Source organism: Protopterus annectens, chromosome 7.part0, assembly GCF_019279795.1.
Source record: "Protopterus annectens isolate FY-2018-M chromosome 7.part0, PAN1.0, whole genome shotgun sequence".
In the NCBI taxonomy this organism is placed as follows: Eukaryota; Metazoa; Chordata; order Ceratodontiformes; family Protopteridae; genus Protopterus; species Protopterus annectens.
This window is the reverse complement of record NC_056739.1, coordinates 893,503,161-893,522,842: the sequence shown is the minus strand read 5'-3', so window position 1 is coordinate 893,522,842 and position 19,682 is coordinate 893,503,161. Positions and strand designations below refer to the sequence as shown.

Genomic DNA, 19,682 nt, shown 5'->3' with positions numbered 1-19,682 from the left:
TAATTAAATAAATAAATAAATAAAATAATTAGAAAAAAGAGGGATTCCAAAATTTTGCATACAAGGCCCACATGGACCTTGTTTTGCAGTTTATGTACTGGCTTCCTGCGTAGGGACAACTTACAAATTGTTATTTTCGATGCATAATGTATTAAAGGATCTTGGCCCCTATTTCTTAAATGACATGATTAGATCATACCTCCTAGTTAAGAATTTCTACCCAGCCAACAAAAATTGCTAGATGTAACCAGCCAATCTCTGAGCTTTTCTGTTATCACTCCATCCCTATGGAATTCTCCGTCATGCTGGTTAAGAGACTGCCCTACTGTCCTGACCTAATAATTTTAGACTTTTATATTCAACAAAACCTTCCATTTAACAAATCTAATAAACGGTGTTATTGTTATTTGTTTGAGCATTCATGTATTATCTATTGATTTTAATACTGTATAATGTATCTTGAGATTTTGATACTGATCTGATCTGAAATTCTGTCCACTATTGTACATTGCTGTCCTAAATTAGACAGAAGGGTGACATAATAGAAAAATAAATAAATACAATAAGAAATACTCTGGACAGGAAATAAGCAGAAAATAAAACATTGGTCAGTTAAGCCACTTATTTATTTACACTGTGACAAATTATTAGTTGTGGCATACAATCCTGAATCTCTCAACATAACACAACAGTCAGAATTATCAGATTTGCATACAAGGAGAATATTACAGTCTATGAACATAATGTATGTAATGTTAGCTTATATAGTCTTAAAATCATAAAATAAAGATGTATACAAAGTGTAAAATGCATGCTGTTGTAACATGTTTTGTTTCTTTTGTCTAGCGCCATTCAGGCCTGTAGACACCAACAGTATTGTTCGATTTGATAATTATGGAGATGGCATCGGTCGTTACAACATCTTTAACTTCCAGAAAGTAGATGGAAGATACAAATACAGGAAGGTTGGATACTGGGCTGAAGGTCTGACACTGAATACTTCCTTGATTCACTGGGCGAAGGACTTTCTTCCTACTTCCCAGTGTAGTGATCCCTGCAAGAAAAATGAAATGAAGAAAATGCAGCCAGGAGACGTCTGCTGCTGGCATTGCACACCGTGTCAGGCCTACGACTACCTGCTTGATGAATTTACCTGCATGGATTGCGGATTTGGATTTTGGCCAAATGAGAATCTTACGGGCTGTTTTGAGCTGCCCCAAGAATATATAAGGTGGGAAGATGCCTGGGCTATTGTTCCTGTCACTATTTCCTGCCTAGGCATTATTGTCACTTCGTTTGTTATTGTTGTCTTTATAAAAAACAATAATACTCCTGTTGTAAAGGCGTCAGGACGAGAACTGTGCTATATCCTCCTAAGTGGAGTCCTAATGTGCTATAGTATGACATTCATCTTTATTGCCAAACCATCTACTGAGGTTTGCACTCTCCGTCGCTTGGGACTGGGGACATCTTTTGCTGTCTGCTACTCTGCACTCTTGACAAAGACTAATCGAATTGCCAGAATATTTAGTGGAGTCAAAGATGGGGCTCAAAGGCCAAGATTCATCAGTCCCACCTCTCAGGTTGTCATCTGTATGGCCCTCATCTCATGTCAGCTTGTCATTGTCATTATCTGGTTTACAGTGGAGACCCCTGGCACTCGCAAGGAGACTGCTCCTGATAAAAGGGAGGTAGTTACCCTCAAGTGTAACAACCGAGATTCCAGCATGCTCATCTCTTTAACCTACAATGTTGTTCTGATTGTTCTGTGCACCGTATATGCTTTCAAGACAAGAAAATGCCCTGAAAACTTCAATGAAGCAAAGTTTATTGGCTTCACCATGTACACAACCTGCATTATTTGGCTGGCCTTCCTTCCCATCTTCTATGTTACCTCTAGTGACTACAGGGTAAGTGATGTTGGACCTTATCCCAGAGTATCTGTTTGAAATTAATGTTTCAGATATACTGTGTATAGCAATCTTCAGGATGCATAAAGGAACAACAGCTTTTTTTTTCAGAATTTATGTTACACTAGTATTTGCAATTTATCTTCTCACAACTGATGAAAGAAATTATGAATATGTAAGCTAAGGTCATAACTCACAGCAACAAACCAAAAGGATGAGTAAAAAAAAACAAATGCATGGATCTCGCCATACCCAGTAGAACCAAGACACTCTCCTCCAAAAAAAGGAAGCCAATCTGGAAACAAACTCTACAACAGAAGGAGGAAACTGATGCGGAATAAGGTGAAGTCCCAAGACTGGAAAAACTCCCTTATGAGCCTCAACAAAAAGTTGAGATCCCTCATCAAATCTTCTAAAGCTAGCTATTAAAACAGAATTGCAGCCAATAGTAAAGACAACCACAAGGCCTTCTATAGTTACGTAAAGAATCTCCACGGCAATACCCAGATTTGCTCTGAGCTACTGTACAATGGTACCTCCTAGACCAAGCCAACAGATATTGCCAATATACTGGATGACAGATTCTGTGCCAACTTTACCCCTCTCCTCCCCCCAAAGGACCAATCACAATACCACTAGATTGCCAGGCACCCCATATTACTGCTGCACAGGTTAAAACAGCACTGTCCAAGTCCAAGAATACAGCTTCTATGGGACCTGACAATATCCCTGGTTGTGTTCTACATGAACTACAGAGTGAACTGGCACCTCACCTGTGTGCCCTGTTCAGTCACAGCCTCACCTCAGGCTTTGTCCCTACCAAATGGCGCACTGCTACAGTCATCCCTCTCCACAAAGGAGGAGGGACTACAGACCCTGGGAACTATCGCCCCATTAGCCTGATGAGTCTGATATGCAAAGCTATGGAATGCATCATCATGGATCTAATAAACAAGGATATAGGGAATCTCCAAACTCTGGATCCCACACAGTTTGGTTTTGTGAATGGTAGATCATGTCTGCTCAACTTGGTCAACTTCTTTGAGTCAGTTACCAGAGTTGTGGATGAAGGCAAGGTGGTTCATACAGCCTACCTTTATCTGGCCAAGGCTTTTGATACCATTCCCCACTCAGAAATCATAGAAAAACTCACTAAGCTTGGCATCCAACCCCTATATCATTAGGTGGGTTGTAAACTGGCTCACAGATAGAACCCACAGTGTGAAAGTAGCTGACTCCAAGTCAGACTGCTGACTTGTCATGAGTGGAGTCCCACAGGGTTAAGTCCTGGGTCCTCTCCTGTTTGGTATCTACTTCTCTGAAGTCAAGGCCAACACAAAGGGACTCTGGCTGACAAAGTTCACAGATGATTGCAAGTTGGGAGCTATTATTAACTCCCCAAGTGATGCTAACATCCTACAGAATGGCCTCACTGAGACCAACAACTGGTGTCAGAACCATGGCCTTAAGCTCAATGCCAAAAAATGTGTTGTTATCCCCTTTGGGAAAAACCCAGTTCCCATGAATTACCACATTGATGGTAGTCCACTGAACACAGAAGGCGTTATAAGAGATCTGAGAACACATGTTGACAGCAACCTATCTTTTGATCACCACATTGCCACTGTGGTCATAAAGTCCTTCTATGTGGCACATCTCATTACTAAGGGTTTTGCATCCTGGAAGAAAGAGGTCATTGTCTCCCTCTACTCTTCCCTCATTAGGCCAGTCATCGAGTACAATGCCCCATTTGGCATGTACCTCATTAGACACCTGCAACAACTGGACAGGCTACAAAAGTACCTCACAAAGAGGATCCTAGGTCTTAAACACTTGTCCTATATGGACAGACTCAAAAAACTCCAACTATTCTCTGTATCATATCGCCTTCTTAGCGGCGATCTCTGCTTGACTTACAAAGCCATGTCTGATCCAGCTGTGTTAGAAATGCTACATCTAAAGAAATCCCAATCCCTCCGCACCACACACTCCAGAGACCTCAACATCATTACCACAATTAACAGAACATGCTGGAGGGACAGGTTCATAACCGAGAGACTGCCCATGCTATGGAACAGACTTCCCATACATGTTAGGCAGAGCACCTCGCTGACCCTCTTAAAGAGAAATCTTGATGAGTGGATGGGAAACAGAAAATTCACCCCGGGGATAACTCCAGTGGCTCTACTCGACAAAGGCACTGGGAACTAAGATTGGGTGGCACTATGCCAAGGTAATCCTATGACTAGGCTTGTAAAGGCCCTAGGGCCGTTAGCCTAGTACACACCTATGAACCTATAATAAAAAATAAAAATCATCCACTGGTAGGCAGACAAAGGAGAACAGATGATTAAAAACACACCTGGTTTTATTTTAGTGCTTTTGTCCAGAAGGACTTATTGATGAAAGCAATAAAATAAAATCAAGTGTGTTTTTAATCACTTCTTCTCCTTCATTTGCCTATGAGTGGATGATTTTTAATTTTAAGGTCATAACTCATCACTAAGTATTCTCTATTTTTCACAGCAATGCAAAGAGTTACTTTCATGCATTTATTTAAAAATAAAGTACAATGGACAAAAATGGAGCAATGTGTATTGCATATCACATAAAACAACATTATATAAAGGGAAGTTTGACAATAATGATTATAAATTCTCAGTACAAATGCAAAATGTATTTCATTTAAATGAAGAGCAGAGTATAAGTAATCCAGTGAAAAGGAAATACAGGGGGTTATTCAAAAAGATTTTTAATGCTGTGATGCCACACTAAATAATAACGATGGATGACCACGATGCAGCCCAGAGCCACAATGCCAGAAAACAGGCTGAATAGTACATCATTGCAGCCAGAATAATAGTAAACGCTATGCTACTGCAGTGGCTGTCTCATGGGTGGTCAAGTGCGTAGAGTGAGAGGCACAAAAATGTTGCATGCCCGACAATATGAGCATTTGCACATGCACTGAAGTGCCTCACACTGGAGCACTCAGAGCAGGTCATATAGAATCACCACAGCAAAACATCAAAACTTAGTTTATCATATAAACGGGGGAAGGTGGACACTGTAAAGCCAGAAATGGAACAAGAGCAAGCAGAAAAGCACATGCAAGGGCAACATAAAGGGGAAAATAGTTTGGGGGAAGAAGGGTATAAATTTAAATGGTTAGAGGAGGATGGTAGCAAAGAGCATGTCTGAAGAGAAGGGAAAATAGCAGGGATGGACAGACAAGCAAGTAAACAAACAAACAAACGTGCAGCACAGACGGAGGTTGCCTGTGGAGATATGGATGTAAGAGGTGGGGTTGACAGAGGGGGAGACGGACAGGCAGGCAGGCAGAGGAGAATGATGATGGGAAGGACACAGACAGGATAAAAGGAGTGACACACAAGGAAGGAGAACACAGGGATGGATAGGAAGGGATACAGATGATATGTCGGATCAGCCCACATCGTAACACACCTAGATGTCAATCACCTCGCTGGTGGCCCAATGGATATGGGCAGCTGGCTGTGCTACTCTATCAGTTGCACAAGTAGATGCTGCTGGGTGCCAATGTGGGTATCTAGCTGCTCTCCCGTATTGGCAATGACCAGCTACCACACTTTCCATAGGGTGACCAAGGGGGCCCATCCAGATTACTCTTACAGGAGGAGCCTCTGTCCTTCCTTCTGAGAGGTGGCCACAGAAACCACCAGCACCTTCCAGGACACCTTCCATTTGTAATCTTCATCTTTCTGCAGGAGGCAGGCCTGGGGACTACTGTTGACCCAACAGCAGGCACACTGGGCAGTGCAGATCCAGGTGGCCACCACTACACCTCATCCTGCATCACAGCTAACCCTCTAGAAATAGGAAGCAAAAAATAAATTGAAAAATACAACCACTAATTAGTAAACATTTCAATCAGATAGCACAGTGATCTATATGATAAACTTGTCCCACCAACCAGAGAACCTATCACATCTCCTTGGGCAGGCCTCATGATTAAATGCAATATTCTCTTTGTCACTATAAAACAAGCAAAAAAAAAAAAAAACAGTAATCAGTAAACAAATCCATGACAATAGATGGCAAGAATAATTCCTACTCAAAAAATACCTATACCAAGCTAAACCTGTCATCTACCGTCAAATATGTAAAAAACTAAACTTTAACCCACTCACAGTCATCTCATCCCTCAAAGAATGTAACTGGCATCCTCTAAAGTACCTCAGTCTTGATGATGCAGTTGAATTTTTTAATACTACCTTCCTGAGCATCCTTAATTACCATGCCCCCATAAGACTTTCCAGAACCAACGCACAACCCTCCCCATGGCTACAGAAAACCACTAAGTCAGAAATGAAAAACAGGGATAAAGCCTGGGAGCACTGGCGCAAAACCAAAACCCCCTCACCTAGACAGAAATTCCTAGAACTATGCAATAGAGTCAAAAAGCTAATAAAACAGGACAAATTCTAATACTACCAGTCTGCCCTAGGCCCCTCCCAACACAGCCCCAAACAATTCTGGTACTCCATAAACTTCATCCTCTACCCAGATAAAGTCAGTACCCCTCCTCCTAACATCCCTCACTCATCAGAAAATATTGCTACATCATTCAACACACACTTCACACAAACCATACTATCACTAGCTAAACAACACACCCCCTCCCCTCCAACCCACACCTTCAACTAGTAATCTCCCCACTGCCTTCTCTTTTTCTCCTGTACCTACCTCCAACATAAAAAAACTCTTAACTAAACTTAAGCCCACCAAATTAGCAGCAGACAACCTCCCAAGTGAATACCTACAAATCACAGCTGATGCTCTGGCCTTAGGGTTGCCAGCTTTCTTTGTAGCTAAAACCGGACTAAGGTCACGCCCCTTGCATCACTCATAACCCCACCCATTCCCACCCCTCTCCCATCAATGCCGCACCCATTTTGTGACATCACAGTGACATCAGCTGATGGGCACGCCCCTTTTCTGTTCCGGATGCCTGCTTTTAGCCAATTTCTCGCCAGTTGCCATAAACACTGTTCAAAACTCTCAGTGTGCATACTGTCTTCTGCTTTACTTCTACAGTCATTACAGATATTTGGATTTAATTTAAAACATTTATTTCAAATTTTATAGCACAAACCACTGATGCACATTTGCTAAACAAAGCAATACAGTCTCACAATGAAAACAGACTTAGCATTAAAACTACTCTGCCTTTAAATCTCACATTCACCGAAACAGCATTGCTCATTGTTTTCCCAAGTTTAGGATGATAACATTTTAAAATGTTCTAAGAAATGACAGTACTAACAACAATCATATCTTACATGGCAATGGCATTAAAACTTCTCTACTCTTGAAACTCACATCCATTGAAACAGCATTGAAACTCACATCCATTGAAACAGCATTGAAACCCACACCACATCCAAAGAAAATGCATGGCCATGAGTGGATAAAGATTACCTTTGGTCTGTTTTCAAATCATAGGCCCCTTGGACACAAAACAAGAAACATTCATGTGTTCTTTTCTTTGATGCACCTTCCTGACTTTATTAAATTATATTCCTTGTATTATAATACAGCACACTTGTTAGAGCGCATTTTAAATTTAGTGTTTGAACATTTTACAGTTAGAGCAACGTGCCACTATGCCAAATCAGCAGGTTCCTCAAAAATAGGAAGACTGAAACTTAATGGCTATCATTTAGTGAATTTCTCATAGCTGTCAACCTCTTAGCACAAAAAACCTGGACAAACAAAGCCAATAATGGGGGAATACAAATTCAGTACTTTTCACTATAGCTCTCAATTCTTAGCACCAAAAACCTGGGCAAAGCTAAGTGGTGGTGATATTAGCAATACCGGGTAATTAGCCTCATTAATTCATCTATAAAAAGAAATTCAGGGCAAGACTCATGGTCCTCAAAGGTAGCCAACCTAGAAGAGATGCTCCATTTAGCTCCTTGAACAATAATCACTAAATTAAAGCCCCTAGACACTTTGGGGACTCCTCACTACGTGTGAATTTCAAACTTCTATCCACTAATAACACTGGCCTAAACTGAAACCAGACTATCGAATCAGAAGGAAAATGTCGAAGAAAATGATAATATGGAAACACAGACCATTAAAACCAAGCTATCTGCAATAGCCTCCCCAGAAAAACAGATAGTAACCAAGAAACAAAAAATACATAAGCAACAAGAAGTAATTAAAAGCAACAGAAAACTGACTCAAACATTCACTTCGATGAACTTAAAGAAGCCTTATTGCCACTGCAATCAGCGGTGCAATGTTTTTCCGAACAACTAGCTAGCTTTGGTAACAAAATTAAACAGTGGAGCGTATGGATAACATTGAGAGCATAAACAAGAACAATGAACACCAGATAGCTCTATTAAAAGAGGAAATGAACGCCAAAAACTCTGTCCTGATAGATTTCCAACAGAAGCTTACCGATTTGGAAGTGAGAAATCGGCGCAATAATATTTTAATAAGAGGAGTACCAGAATCCTATGAGCAGGCCCATTTGAATGAAATAGTCTTGCAAATTTTTGAGCACATACTCCAAACTGACACAAACGCGAGTGGAATGATCATAGAGAGGGCTCACCGGGCTTTATACAAAAAACAGAATGCTGACACTCCAAGGCAAATTTTTAGGATGTACAAAAAGTGTTGTTGTCAGTGTCCAAAAAAACAAAAGCACATTATTTGGGTCATAAAATTACTATATCACAGGACTGTCCGATGACTATAAAAGAAAAGTGCCAAAACTCACACCTTACTGTGTAGTCAGTTAAGGAAACAACTTCCAAATCCATCCTCAATAGCAAACTTCCTTCCTCCCCCTCGACAGCCAGTAGCCAGAGGCAGAATGTACCACAAAAACGGAGGTCGATTACTTCAAGAAAACTTCATAACTGGCCTAAAATGAAGGTAAAACCCTATATACTGAGTTTCACCAAAACATAATATATACCATTGCATTCTGAAAATGCTGCCCTTCCCCTGTTTGAAATGCTGGCTTCTGCTTCCCGCTCGCAACACCGGAAGTGAGCTCCTTGAGCTCAGTTCCGACAGGCTGGTAGACCTGAGAGACCTGATGTCATTGCGCACGTGATGACATCAGTATCAGTGCCGTGAAATTTAAAAAGTCCGGTTTTGAATTAAAATTGTAACCGGACAATTTGTCAGAAAACCGGACAGTCCGGTCAAAAACCGGACAGCTGGCAACCCTATCTGGCCTACCAAGTATCCATCTTGATTAACCGATCTCTGTCAGAAAGTTACATTCCCACACTGTGGAAAGTATCACATATAATTCCCTTCCACAAAGGCGGACCCTCCACAGAACTAACAATTTACTGCCCCATAGCTATTCTCTCCACTCGCCAAAATACTAGAGAGATGCATGCACTCTCAGGTCTCAGACTACCTCCTCACTAACAACCTCCTTTCCAATACTCAGCATGGTTTCCGACCAAACAATAGCACCACCACTGCCTTACTCTCCTTTACTAACACTATCCTTCAGCATAAAAACAATGGCTATATCTCCTCTGCTACTTTCCTAGACCTATCTAAAGCATTTGACATGGTCCCACACAAGCAACTTATCTCTGTCCTCAATAACCTATCCTTCTCTCAATCAGTCACCAACTGGTTTCAGAGTTACCTGTCTGACCGCCAACAATCCATTGTATGGCAGAATGACATATCTCCCCAACTGCCTGTCTCCATAGGGGTTCCCCAAGGATCCATCCTTGGACCCCTACTCTTCTCTGTTTTCACCAATAATCTAGCCTCTGCCACCAAACATGGCACACTCATACAAAACGCAGATGACTCAACCATCATCTGCTCAGCCCAGTCCCTACCCAAACTTCAAAAAGTCACACAGGAAGCTTTTTCCTCTGTTGAAACTTGGTTATCCGATGCCCAATTAATACTCAACCCTAACAAAACTAAACTACTCATCTTCCAACCCACCAAACATACTCAAAACAACTCTCACTTTAACACCACAGCAAAAGATAACACCACTATATACCCAACTGAACACACCAAATTGCTAGGAGTGGAAATAGACAATAAACTAAAATTTGACATTCACATATCCATGACCATAAAAAAAGTCCACAAAAAACTAGGAGCGTTATACAGAAATAAACAACTTCTCACCAAAGCAGCAAAGGTTTCAGTAGCAAATTCCCACCTTATCACCACCCTACTTTATGCCTCTCAAATATATACCAACCTAAGGCAATGCGATCTAAACAAGCTAGAGACCTGATACAACAAAATCGCAAAATTCGCCACAGGGGCATCCTACCATAGTCACCACTGTCTCTCACTTGCTGAACTGGGCTGGCTTGAACTCCCTCACCTCCTTCAATGGTATCAACTCTCACTCTCCCACAAACTAGTAAACCATCCACTAAATGTCCCATCCCTCCAGAATCTACTCCAACCCTATCGCACCACCAGACCACTAAGATCCAGCAACAAAAATCACTTGCAGATCACTAAAGCCAATAACTCTGCTGGTGAAGCACTATTCTCTTGCACCATAGCCAAATTATGGAACTCCCTCCCACCCACAATTACCACCATACCATCATGCACCCACTTCAAAACTTTACTAAAAGCGCACCTAAAAACATGCTGGCTATGCCCTTGCAACTCCCACTCTAATATCACCCACCCCATCCAACCACTACCTTTCTTTCCACTCCACTAACTACCTTGATAGAAGCAAGCTCAGATGTGCATAAGCCTAGTACTTATTATACAGCAGGAACTTCTTATTGTAACATTTGTTAATGTCTGTTATGTACTTCACAGATAAAGATTCTAGTTGTCTACTGATGTACTATGTTCTTTATCTGTAAATATGTTGTAAGTAATTGCTATGTTAAATTGTTAATCGCTATGTAATCCAATGTAACTACTGTCTATTTTAACTGTGGAGCTTTTCTCCCCGGGCCTCCACTGAAAATGAACCTACGTCCAGTCGGACACTCCCGGTCAACAAATGTAAATAAATAAATAAATAAGCAAATAAATAAGAATAGCAACAGGTGCTGTTAATTTGCAGAGTGCCAAAACGTACACAGCAATGCTTGCAATAGTAAATTGCATTTCTTTCCATAACTTCTACTACTTCCTACTGGTGGGGCAGGTCAGGTGGTTCATTCCAAGATTGTTGTACCTGTGCCGGGATCATCCCAGAGGGGGTGATAACAACTGCATCACAGGATGGTGCCAGCCATGCATCTTATACAGGGGACCCTAGCAGCTACTATAGCCATTGCTCAGCAAATAGAGAAACGTTTTATCTCCTAGTTGTAACAGGTGAAACCCCCCCCTGTAACTAGCACCTGAAAAAGTCATGTCCATTCTTCAGGTAAGAATGAGGAGGAATGAGGAAGCCCACTGCACACGGCCATAATTAATGTGTGTACGTATGTATGTACATCATTACTGTACATGTATATTATGTAGTGAACACCGTGAGAAGTGCATCATTGGGCAGGAATGTTTCATGATGGAGAGTATCACTAGCATGAAGAGGAATCACTGTGAGTTTCCCAGCATCAGTGCGTACATGTAATGACATCCCAGTCAAGTCAGAGGCAGAGACAAGTTTAGTGGTACTGACTGTGGCTGATAAAACATCATGTAATAGCAGTGATTCAGAGATAATCAACCTAAAGCACCTCACTGGCATAATTTCTGTTGTGCCATATTGCAGGAGACCACATTATAATGATCAGCTTAAAAACTGGAATATAGTGTGCTGCCATAGAGGTATACTTCCTGGAGTTTGAGGCAGGCCCCTTTATTGATGGATATACTTACTGCTGTTTTTTTATAACTTGGGAACATACTCTGTGGTTATGCTTAAGCTGAATAGTTTTAGTAGAGGTTTAAGTGCCTGTCTGGCACTGTTGGTGAAGCAGCCACCTATATTATTGAGATACACAGAGGTGGTATTTTAAGCTTTGGACAGTGCAGGTGTCATGTTCTATAATAATCTTTTTGTGGGGGAGAAGGGACTCAGGAATCTTTGGAACTTCATTAACTGTTTCTGTCTGAGCTGTAGCTAGGTCAAATGGCATCCTGGGCACTCCCCCAACTGGTACTCTCCAATCAGAGTTGCAAAGATAAGAACCAACAAGAAAAGTTGTCATACCTCTCAACCTTTTAGCACAAGAGATCTGGGGAAAGGCAAAAATAATGGGGGGGACAAGGGACCAAAAATAAGGAGAAATTTTAAATATTGTTCTTATAAACTTAGAACGTTATTAGAATTATAGGTTTTACATTAGCATACATTTCCTGGAGGGTATGAAGTCTGAAACTCTAATGTCTGTCGTTATTTAATGACTTCAATCCTCAATGGGTTTCCAGAAAACCACAATTTTAAGAAGAACAGATCAAAAATTTGAGGCAAAAATCTGGACATTATCCAAATATCTGGACAGCTGAGAGGTATGAAAGTCCTCTGAGTAAAGAGCAATTATGCGTGTAAATCACAGTTGCTTAAATGACTATGGATACAGTTGTCTTGCTCAGCTTTCCAGTAAAAGGAATTACATCTCCATCTTGGAGTGACCAATTGGCATATTTTCCAGAGTGCTGATTGTGCCATGTAACATTTAGCATCTAGGGCAGTCTCATCTTTCTTTGCATCACCTAGCTTCAGCATTGCCTCACCTAGCAACAGTCTGCATTGTTCTAAACAGTCTCAATTCCCTTGCCCCCCTTAAGAAAGTCAGAGTGAACTCCCTCTTTGCTCTGTGGGTTTCTCAGTCCGCTTGCTCTCTTATGCACAAAAGGGATAATGCATGGAAATACTGGCTAAAAACAATATACCCCATCCATCTCCAAACCTATAAAGAACCATAAAACATCACAAAAATCATGTCAATAATGGCAAAAAAGGCCTTTTGTCTTAAACCTCAAATCAACCAAATCAACAGTCCTAAAAAATTCTGGCACACCATAAAAACTATTCTTTATCCAGGTAGCCCTAATATACCTAACCTTTGCTCCAACAGTTCTCCACTTGAAACTGTCACTATCCTTAACTCACATTTCACTGACTTCATTAGCAAGCTTACCCAGAATACTTACACTCCCAATCTTACCTCTCTTCCATCTCCCTTGGGCCTTAAAACTACCTTTTCTCTCAAACCAGTCCCCACTGTCTACATTAAATCTCTACTGAGCAAACTAAAGCCTTGCACCCCCTCAGCTGATAATCTTTCAGTGAAATTCCTAAAGCTATCGGACAGCTATTTAGCCTACCCTATCTCGATCCTCAGCAACTGATCCATCCAAGAATCTACAGTCTCCTCGATCTGGAAGCAATTCTTCATTATACCCATCCATGAAGAAAGACAGTCCACTGACCTCTCAGTTGTAGGCCCATTGCCATACTGTCCCTCTCTCAAAAATACTGGAAAAATGTATATGCAAACAACTCTTTAATTATCTTCTTCAGGAAAATCTACTCACTCCTACCCAACACAGCTTCGGGCCTAGTAATAGTATGACTATTGCTCTAATCTCCTTCACTCATACCATCTCTCAAGCTAGAGACAACAATAAACTGCTTTCCTCCCTATTCGTAAATCTCTCTAAAGCCATTGACACGGTATCACATCCCAAACTTCTCACTAAAATGTCTGATCTTGGTCTCTCTAATCCAACTCTCAAATGGTTCTCTAGCTAAGTTGCCAACAAACAGCAGTCCATCAAATGGCTCAATTCTTTTTCACACTTCCTCCCTGTTAAGGCCAGAGTACATCAAGGTCCTATTCACGGACCCACCACTGTCATTTGCACCTCTGATAATCTGACACAACTCCACACTTTAACCCAAAACTCCTTCAACTCTGTCGAAAGATGGCTAACTAACAATCAACTAGTACTCAACCCTCCTCAAAAGAAACTTCTCTTATTCTTCCCAAAGTCTCTTTCACATCTTAAATCTTCTTTCACTATCACATCCCTTAACAAAACCACTATAAATGTAGAGACACACACCAAGTTCCTCAGAGATATCATAGATGATCAACTAAAGTGCAACCTTCATGTCCAAAATTGCATAAAAAAGACTCATCAAAAACTGGGATTGCTCTATAAAAACAAAAAATTCCTCACAGAAAACTCCAGACTTTGCATTGCCTATGCCTATTTTCTTCCCAGCCTTCTTTATGCCTCTCTGACCTTAACCAATTTGAAATCTTTCTAAAAAGTTTTCTGCCAATCAACCCTACAACTCTCGCCACTGCATTTCTCTCATATCCTTAAAATGGCTTGAGCTCCCCCACCACCTCCTACTAGCTCAACTGCTCCTTATTGCTCCATTATCAACAAACGTACCTCTTGCCCTACCGTATCATCCCTCAGTATCTTCTATATTTCCAATTGCTCGCCTAGGAGCTCTAGCCAATTTCTCTTAGAAATCTCCAAGCCCACAAAAAATATTGGCCAACAGTTATACAGCTATTCCATTGCCTGAACCTGGAACAAACTTCCTCTGTCCATTAGAACAATTCACAATACCGTCACCTTCAAAAAAGCTTTTAAAGGGACTCTACTGAACTCATGGATCTGCTCCTGCCATAACCCCAGCTACCTCCCAACCTGTACTTCTCTCTGTAACCTCATTGTTCACTGTTAGCTCTCTCCCCTCTCTTACCTCTCCAAATCTAACTTCCTTCCTACCCTTCTCTTACTGTTTCCACTCTTCCTTTCTCATTCTCTCCCTTTCGCCTCCCCACTTCCTGCTGTTCTAATGCCCGTTCTATACCTCCCCATGTATCACATTAGTCACCACTTCACTTAGTCTTATTTTTATAACATATTTCTTTACTCTAAGGCATCCAGGTTGCTTTTACTTTGTACTGTATCTCTGATTTGTTATGGAACCATATTTACAACCAAAAGTCTTATACAAGCATTTACATCTTTGCTTGCTGATTGATATATTTTGTACTGTAATTGGGGTTCTGCTCTGTATTTTGTGTTCTTTGTTTCCTATTAAATAATTAGATCTACAGATCTATAGATTCTTCTGTATTTAGTGTCTGTCATGTATTTGATATTTTTGGTAGTGATTGTCATATATCTGATGATTTTCTGTACCTTGTGTTATTCCTGCCATGTTAATTGTTCTGTGTGGAGCTTTTCTCCCCAGGCCTCCATGGAAAATGGGCTCAGTTGGACATACCCAGTTAACAAATGTCAAAAAGATACATTTGGTGCCTGGTATGAAGTTGGCACAAATGTATTTACACCAGTATTAGTAGTATCCGTAGAGTTTGCCATACCGTTGTACACTAATTCAAGACATCGCTGAGTGTTATTTCTTAATTCTCCGATGGAGTTAACAAAGGATTTATGATTATATTTTACTCCAGATGCTAATTTTAATTTGAGTTCCAGTATGATCTTTATTATAGTAACTTTCAGATTTTTGCTGAACCTCTTAATAGCGTTTTTAATGTGGGAAGAGTTTGATTTAGTACAGACCTTAGTTCGCTTTTCTTTTATTATATAACTTATAAATGTTGCAGTCCACCAGGATGGTTTATTTTTATGTTCCCCAGTATATTTGGTGCTGGTTGTGACATTTTAGATTAGGCTGTTTCTTAGACTGAAGTAAAATTAATTGGCATACGTGACAGAGGAGGCTACATGGGGGAGGGACATTTTGCATTTGAATTTTGAGAGATTATCATATAATTTTAATAGCTTTGTCTTTTTAAAGTCCTTGAATTCAGAGATGCTCATTGTAGTGGACTTAGATGTTTTAATGTTGCTACTTTGGCCATGGTAGAGCATTAACAGCATATTGTATATACTGACCTAGTTTGCCAGAGCACAGAGGATAAATGTTACTTTGTACATTACCTTCCTTGTCATGGTAGAGAGGCTTGTTGGTGCTACATATTGCTGTTTGCGTGACTGGTTCTATGGGACTAGTTGCCATGATGTAACACACAGGATGGTGCTCATCATTAGCCCTGGTCTTGCTGGACCTCTGGGATTGCCTGCCTGATGTGGTACAGACATTTGGTGCTAAAAGTTATCCCTGGAGAGAATGCACATTTTTGGGACTGGCTGCCATGATATGGCATAAAGGCGTGTCACAGTAGTGTCTTGGAAGTGAAGTCTTACAGCTGCTCTACAGAGACTTACAGCAGTGCAGCTCTGTAACCGAAAAGCAGCCTGTGTTATGTGAGGAAAAAGATCATGTACAGGAGTGCCCTATACAGTACGATTGTAACCATGCAATTCAGTGCTCTGTCATGACCTACACTTTTTGTGGTGGTGGGGGAGGGGGGATGCAGTGCAATATGGCTCCAATGTTTAAAATTTGTAAATTCCCAGTTATGCCCCTGGCAGCAGTGTACTGTTTGTACACTGACACAAGACAAGCTACAGGGAACATGAGGCCTCCTGTACGCAGATGACAGAATATGTCAGCAGCTCAGTACTGATGAGTGGTAGGCAATAGCAACATACCCACTGCTGCTGTTAGTATGGCACAGTGTTTGAATGGTGACAGCGTATTAGCAGACAGGTCAATGACCCACAAATCCACCAAATAAGGGAAAGGGAGAGTGCTGAGACTTTGGTGACTGAAAAGGAAAGTTACACACACACACACACACACACACACACACACACACTTTTGGAGTTGTGCACAGAAGGTTGATATAGCTTATATATGTGGATCTAGGGATAGTGTAGTAATTATTTCTTTAATGTTCTTCACTGACAAACCTCAGAGATGTGCACAGAAGGTCACTATAGCTTGTCTAAGGGCAGTGTGCTTTCCAGGAGCAACAAACTGGAATATGTTACTGTAATCATTATTTTTCACTTTCCTTACAATCCAACATCAGATACATATACAGATGGTTATCTTATGGGGTAGGGGTAAGAAAGCAAGCTGTGTATTATGTCTGACAACAATAAAATTAAGTATGTTAGTGTGTTTTACATGAACTGTCACTTTTGTCCCCCTGTGTCACTGGCTGTCATTTGGGGGCAGGGAGGAAGAGATAAGCAGTTTAGGTATAGGTAAGTACTAGGCTAGCTGCCCTTGGGGGCCATTTTAAGCCTAGCCTACTTCCCTCCCAAAGGTGAGAATCAAACCCTGTCCCTGGTGTCTGTATGGTAAACACCTTAATCATTATAACAACCCCAAAGTAGATGTATCACAACAGCAATTTGAAATATATGACTGTGGCAAACTGTTCTTTCACTTTCTTCCCAATCTAACACAAGAGGGGTACATAGAGGGTGACTGTCTTTTCTTTTTAGTTGGCTGACTAGGCAGGCATTGTTCCAGATAGGATTTATGTATCCTCTCAACTCTTTGCTATCTCAGTTTATTAATAACTATGATTTTGTCAGCTTTGAACATTGAGCCTTGGATGCAACTTTTTTTTTTTCTTAAAATAAAAAATAAGACTGATTTTCCTTCCTTAATCACAATTGTTTTCAGGTTATCATTTCATCAAAGGTTTGAGGAACAAAATGTAAAATGTACCTCAGACCATCTATACAGCCATGGCAACCAATAGCTTAATTCTATTCTTTCCTCTACAGTTCTCTTATGAGAGTAAGGTGTAATGACCAAATTCAAGAAAAGGATTTATAAAAAAAGCTAAAGAGTAAAAGAAAGTGTCAGAAAATAAAAAGATAAAAAATAAGCTAGATTTTGTGGAGAGGCCAGGGGGTGGTACACTCGGGGTGCCCCATTTCATCTAAAACTGGACCTAGCTTGAGATTCTTGAGAGTCTGAATAATGGTAACAGGTGGCCTTCTGGTTAGTCAGTTATCTGCTTAGTCTAACCTAATTGTTGTTGTTGTGACTTTCGGCTTTTCCCGGTTAGGGGTCGCCACAGTGGAACTCCGGTCCGCTAATGATTGGCAGTTGATTTTTACGTACTGAGTTGCCAGCCCTGATGCACAACCTTCAACGAAGGTACGCCCATTCACGCATGTCTCCACGCAGAAGACGCTCTAACTGAGAGTCGAACCGGACAGCGTCTTACTGTGAGGCGATGATTGTAAAACCAGAAGATTAGCTCATCAGTTTGCACTTCAGTCTGAGCACAAAACAGAGTCTGCATTTTGCTGACTGAATTTTTAGCCAGTGGGTAAACAGACAATATTTTCTTTATGATTTGACCCTCTACCTGCCTCCAGATGTAATGTCTCTTTTTATCCTGTGAGGCATGGACAGGATTGCACGAACTTCCTATTGCATCGAGTTGGCTTTCACAGATGTGTTCGTGTAAAGTCTTACTTCTCCAAGTGAATAGTGATTTGGAGCCTTATGAATTTCGCTTAAACAAAATATTGTGCAAAATATAGAAATGTGCTAGAAAGGTGTAAAAATAGGATGGGAACAGAGCATCTAAGAGCAGAATTAAACAGTGGTGTATAGTTATATCTCCACACAGCAATCCAGGGTGCATTCAAGTGTCTAAGTGGTCAGCTGCATCAAGGGCAGAATTGTATTCTGCCCCTGTCTGGGTTAGTGCACATCACTATAGGCAGATGCTAGTAGGTGTGGAAACTTGCAAAGGTGACCAGAGCAGGCAGACATGGAAGTCATCAGCAGGTGAAAAGTTAATGAACAAGGCCAAACAGGGAGGTAGTCAGTCAAAGAACCTTGTAAGTAAAGAAAATAAAATAGAGATGGGACAGTAGCCTAAGAAAAGTACAGAATAAAATACAAGAAAGGTAACATAGTTTATAGAAAGGGAAAGGGCCGGGTGAGTCTCATGACAGACAAAAATACATCTCAGGGATTTGTGAGCAAGGGGCTGCAGGGTGTGCTGAAGGCTGGTACCATGTGAAACAAGAGCTAGGAGGATTTCTGGGAGTTTAGTTTACATGGCTGCCGGAATAATTTGGCAATATGGATCAGTGCAGCTGTAAAGAATAGGGTGGGAAAGTATAGTTGGATTAGAAGGTTTATGGAGGCACAAATACTTTGCAGAATGCACCACTGATGAAGCTGTAAGAAGGATCAGAAAGCTAGCTGCAAGGTACAGGGTCTGGGGGAGCACAGTAGCTTTCACCGAAGTGTTACTGGTGATCAACACCAGAAGAGTAAGCAAAGACGAATATGTTTAGCCACTGGCTGAGGCAGTAGAGATGGGAACATGGGCACTGGGTAGTGGGTGACTGAGGCAGGACTTGCAACAGCGAGATAAGCTCCAGCACAGCTTAAAGGGAACAGAGGTGGTGAAAACTGTTTAGGAAAGTTTCAGTAAGATGGTTGTACCTTTAAACAACTGTCAAAAGGATGAGAGGCTCAGCAGTAAATAAGGATGCAGAAGATGAGGGAAGGGTAGACAGAAGAGAAGGAAAGAATAAGTGCAAACAGTGAGGCATATAAAATGAACTAGGAGATAAACAGCCTACGCATGTTCCTGCTTAGACAGAACACATGAATTGCAGGATTGGTGGCACCTGGGTAAGCAGACGTAGCAAAGATATCCAAAACGTTGAAAAGAGGGACAAGAGCATGGTTACTCCACATTCTAAGGTTTTCAGGAATATTAAGAACGAGGATGCTGAGAAGAACCTGCCAGATATGAAAAGAATGAGGTTCAATATTTAGGAAGGGAAGTGCATGAACATCATAGGGTAAATCAAAGGTAGAAAGGGTGTGTACAGTTTGCATAATTACTGTGGGAGGGGAGCTAGTAGACAGGTAGTTTCTACAGGCAG

At 41.1% G+C, this 19,682-nt stretch overlaps 1 protein-coding gene across 3 annotated transcripts in view; it reads left to right on the top strand.

The window, feature by feature from the left end:
• The window catches only part of GRM2 (glutamate metabotropic receptor 2), a 1,030,381-nt gene that overhangs the window by 924,759 nt on the left and 85,940 nt on the right, over nt 1-19,682 (top strand). For all 3 annotated transcript variants that reach the window (XM_044077479.1, XM_044077477.1, XM_044077478.1), the window contains one exon: nt 847-1,910. In XM_044077479.1, coding sequence (XP_043933414.1) covers nt 847-1,910 — 1,064 coding nt within the window. The remainder of the gene's footprint in view (nt 1-846; nt 1,911-19,682) is intronic.